Here is a 4,828-nt window from a genome sequence, read left to right on the forward strand (position 1 = left end):
GGAGACAGACCGACAGACACACACACACAAACACACACACACACACGCGCGCGCGCGCCCCTCTTCATCAACAGGGTGGGCGGGGATGCACAGAGGGTGGGAACTCTGGGAGGCAGGCACCAGCTGCCACCCCCGGTAAGCCCTACCACTCAGGGCCCCAGCTCATCTGACCCTGGAGGAGGAAGCAGGGTGTGTATTTCGGGAGGGAGAACCCAGACCCAGAGTACATTGTTTTGTAAATATATAGCATGAAACACTTTTTTTTTTTTTGGCCGGGCTGCACGGTTTGAGATCTCAGAGTTCTAACCACTGGACCGCCAGGGAATTCCTGAGACATTATTTAAAATTTTCAATCTCGCTACTAATTTTTTTTAATGCAAATTAAAACAAGGAAGAGCCCATGGAGCAGGCAGACTTTTTGTTGTTCTTAACAGCAACCCACAATGCTGGTGACCTGCAGCAAGAAAAGCCCTTAAAGGAAGTGTGGCTGGGAGGACGAATGGGTACTGACCTTTACAGAAAATAATCTGTTCCATTTCTAGAAACTCCAACCTAAAAAAGAATGAGATTCAGACAAAGATGTACAAAGGTAATTATCAAAGTTATTTGGCAAAAACTTAAAGAGCACCTCACAGAGAATGACAATGCTTCCTGAGAATTGTTAATGACAAGAAAAATGCTCCTACTTAAGTAACAAAACGAAGCAAGATACTGCAGTTCCATACGTTTGTTCCCAAGCATGTAAGTTTCTGGTTTTTTTTTTAAACACAAGTAATACAGTAAAATAAGCCATCACTTGCTGGTGGGATGAATGACTACTTTCTTTATATGTTCACATTGTCTAAAGGAATTACTACCTCTACAAACATTACATTTAAACCTGGAAATTAAAATGGCAAAAAATCAACATGATACTTTTGAAGAAAATCAAGCAGAAGAATGAAACAAGGCCCATGAATTCTTTGGAGGAGGACTAAACAGATCTTGAAGACTGCCAGGATGCAGGGAATGAGAAAGAAGTTTAGGATATTTCCAAAGTCCCGAGCTGGGAAGGATACAGAGCAAAGAAACAGGTTTGGGGAGAGCTTAACTCTGTTTTGGACCTAAGGAGCTTGAGGAACCTGTAAAGTCCAGTAGAGAAGTATAGAGAGCCACCTCGAGCTTAAAAAAGGAAGTTGGGGGCTCAAGATAAAGAAATTTGGGGATCTTTGCTGTAGAGGTGGGAGAAAAGATGCCTACCCAAGAGGCACCTTCCTTGAAGAGAGCAAAGAGAACTGTGACAGGCTGTAAAGATTGTCATTTTTCATGCTTTTGAAGAATGTTCTTAAAAGGCTGGAGTAGTACCCAGACGTTAAAATTTTTAAAAATCCAAGGAAAAGAGTTTACCTAAGTCGATGGCCTCATATCTTCCAAGCCTCAGCAGCTTGGAAGATATGAGGCCATCGACTTAGGTAACCTCTTTTCCTTGGATTTTTTAAAATACAATCTTCTCCATCTTCTGCCCAACAGTGCTCACAGCAGTTACCTCTAGGTGGTGGGATTATTACTGTTTCTGATTCTCTACCTTTTGCTTATTACACTGTTTAACTTTTCCAGATAAATCATATTGCTTTGGCCATATGAAAATTATTTTTAATTAAAACAAAATTTTTTCTTGTTAGTTCTGACTTTTTTTCCTGCAGGAGCTAGTGAGAGTAAAGTCAGGGTTCAGGTTTGAATGACTGTTGCTCAAATAAAATGGTTCACAACCAAATAGGTCACAACCACACCAGGTCAGAGAAAGGACATCTTAGTTCTTTGCTCCCAGTGGAACTAATGATGTAGCCTGAGCCATGATTAGGTCAATCCTTCTGAATCTTGGTCTCTTCATCTTTAAAAAAAATATATACTTGTCTTAGCACCACCTCCCTGACAAGCATAATTTACCAAGGCGGGCCAGACCTTGGCCAAGGCCTTGTGAGAAGCCAGTACACTGCCATACAGTCAGTGGTCTTCAACCATCCGAGTGAGAGAAATTTCCAGTTAACTTTGGCACCAAAGATATGCCATGATAAAACGTTCCACTAGAACTTTAAGTAAATAAAATCTTCCCTTTTATGCATCTTGTATTTAATCCAGAATTAAGAAAGTTTCCTACTAAGCAGTACTTGAAAACATATCATTTACATACCCCAAATATTGCCTCTAAATTGTCCATAAAAATATTTATCAATGTTATTCCACTCAGAAAGTTGTTGCCTTGCTAAAAATTAAAAACTGGAAGAGAGGTGAGAAAGTGTTCCACAATTAACGTTTAGGTTTCTTTCCTCAGTTCCTATTCTGGAAAAAACAAACAAACAAACAAAGGAACTGAAAAGACTAGAAGGCTCCCTTTTTTAAATGAAATGCAAAAAAAAAAAACCAAAAAACCAAACATTGGCTTAATTCCACATTACCAAATTAATATTTATTGTTAGTCTGTTAAACTAACATCAATTTATACACATCATGGTACACTGTAAAACAAAACGTTTAACTCTTGTGCCAGTTATTCTGTCTCAGAAAGCAAATGACCTGCAAAGTGGATCACACTGGATTACAAGTGTCACCAGCATCCCTTTGGAAACGTGATAATGTTGTACAAAGACATCCCAAATCCAACAGCACACGCTGCAGCCAAAACCCTTTCTATAGACCTGAAAAGTCTTTTGGACGTATTCGATGGCAACAAGTATCAGGCAAAGAGCCGGTTCCGATTTGCTGACATTCTGCTGTGCCTTCAACGAGTCAGCTTTGCCAGGCGCGCCATCCAAGTCCTTCGGTCTGGGGACGCGCATAACCAGGACAGAAACGGTCAAACGCGACGTCAAAGCCTGAAGACTGAGGTCTGTTCCCTCGCTGCTGGCACCCCGTTAAGTTCTCGCCCCATGGGCCACCGGACTTCCAGGCTCTTCAGAACGATCGCTGGGCTCCGGTACCTCTTCTTCCAACATCCGTCCCAACCACCGGTCCGCGCTGGTCTCCTGTCTAAAAAAGCACCAGATGACCAGAACCATGAGGCACAAGCTGAAGGGCAGCACCCTCGACCAGGGCCGCTGCTGCTCACTTCCTAGGGAGTGCTTCACTGTCCAGCGGAACGGGATGGCTTTGCTGGAGGAAAACTGAAGGGGGCGGTCAGGGTCAACCTCTTCCTCACCCTCGGCCGCGGGCTGGGCACGAGCCCGGCCACCGGGCGGAGGATGCAGACTTCGGAAAGGCCAGCGCACGAGCTTCAGTACCCGGAGGGCCCTGGAAGAGAGAGAACAGTGAGCGCACCCGCCCGCCGTTCTCACCCTAGGTCCCGCCGAGACCGCGCGGACCTCACCCAGCAGCCGGCGCCCGCAGCACGCAGCTCATCGCGACCCCGGCTCCGCATTCGGCGCCGCCGCGCGCAGCGTGGCGTCACTTCCGTCGCGCGAAGCCGGAAGCCGCGCGCTGTTCCTGGCCTCCGCTCACGACTACAGAACGTGGACCCACTCGCGCAACGGAAATGACTCACGTCCTCAGGCGGCCTCTTTCGTCGTAGACCCGCCCCCGGCCGGCCGCGCTGGCATGCCGGGAAATGTAGTTCGCCGCCGGTCCTAAGAGGAACTAGCGGGCAGGTTCCTAGGCTTCCGCGCCGGGCTTGAGGCCGGCCGACGGGGACGGGATGCTGGCGTCGTCCTCCGACGAGCTCGCATCAGCGCGGGTCTCACCGTCGGCCGGGCTCGCCCTCCACACCCTTCCCGCCAGGCAGGCGCAGCCCCTGGACGCCTCCGCCCCGGGGCCTGGCGACGCCGTTTTGCTCTTTTCATTGGACTTTCAGCCACGGAGTCATCTTGTCCCCTCGACTAGTGTCCGCCGCCCCATGGCCGCGGACCCTCACCCAGCCCTGGCGCTTTGCGTTGCTCTGTGCTGCGCACGAATAGCCGCGTCTACACCACCCGCCCTGCGGGACAGGCATTTCTGCGCACTGCTCAGCCGCAGGGCCGCCATCTCTCACCCACCGCAGCAGAGCACGCCCACGGCTGTCACCGGGAAGCCAGCAGGCACTCGGACAAGTCTCTCTCTCCAGGCCAGCGGAACCACCAGTGCAGAGCCTAGCGCGCCATCATCTTTGTGGATGGAGGCTGCAGCCTGCTCGGGGGGAACCTTCCCATCCACCTTAGGAGTCAGGCCGGGAGGGTCACCCTCGGGCTGTCCTGGGACTTCCTGTCTACCCGGTTCCCCAGTTGACTTCATAGGGAAGCTGCTGGAGCCTTCTGCCTTCAAGGCAAACTAGCCCTGGCTCTGCTGAGTCGTCCTGTCTGGAGACCACATAGGAGCACCCAGGCGTCATCGCAGACTATGTGGAGACGTGGAGATGTGCTGGGGGTTGGGGGTGGGGGTTGACGGTGACAAAATCAGGTTACGAGGCCACCTTGTGAACTGTGACGACTGAAAAAAAAAAAAAAAGCACAACGTGTGAGTTTTTCTGCCAGTTTTTGCCAGAGCACAGAGGGCCTCATTCCTGATCTCTGCCCTGAACTCCTTTAAGGGTGTGTTGAAGGTCAGTGACTGCAGTGTCAGGTGACTTCATTCTTGTAGAACCGGGTGACAAGCAACAATTTTCAGTTGGCAGCTGTAATGTGCTGCCTCCTGGTTCAGAATCTTTGCCTCTGGAGCATCTCCTGCACCTGCTTTCTAGCAGGAGAAGCACCAGCCTCGGGGACCAGTTCTTCACCTCTCAGGAAGTCTAGAGACACTTAAGCAAGGGTGGCGGGCTGGAGGTGTTCCTAGCTCAGCAGCATCTGGGAGATCTCCCCACCCTGGGAAGACCAAACCTGGACGC

The 4,828-nt window shown here is 49.6% G+C and overlaps 1 protein-coding gene across 1 annotated transcript; it reads right to left on the minus strand.

Annotated features, from left to right (window-relative positions):
• Positions 1-2,420: 2,420 nt before the first annotated feature.
• Positions 2,421-3,494, minus strand: LOC101284079 (protein CCSMST1). Its single transcript, XM_004270338.4, has 2 exons — positions 3,344-3,494; positions 2,421-3,267 (listed from the first exon to the last, which is right to left on the minus strand). The coding sequence occupies exons 1-2, from the start codon at positions 3,373-3,375 to the stop codon at positions 2,892-2,894; spliced, it is 408 nt and encodes a 135-aa protein (XP_004270386.1). The 5' UTR covers positions 3,376-3,494; the 3' UTR covers positions 2,421-2,891.
• Between the last annotated feature and the right edge of the window lie 1,334 nt (positions 3,495-4,828).

Source organism: Orcinus orca, chromosome 16 (genome assembly GCF_937001465.1).
Source record: "Orcinus orca chromosome 16, mOrcOrc1.1, whole genome shotgun sequence".
Classification (NCBI taxonomy): Eukaryota; Metazoa; Chordata; class Mammalia; order Artiodactyla; family Delphinidae; genus Orcinus; species Orcinus orca.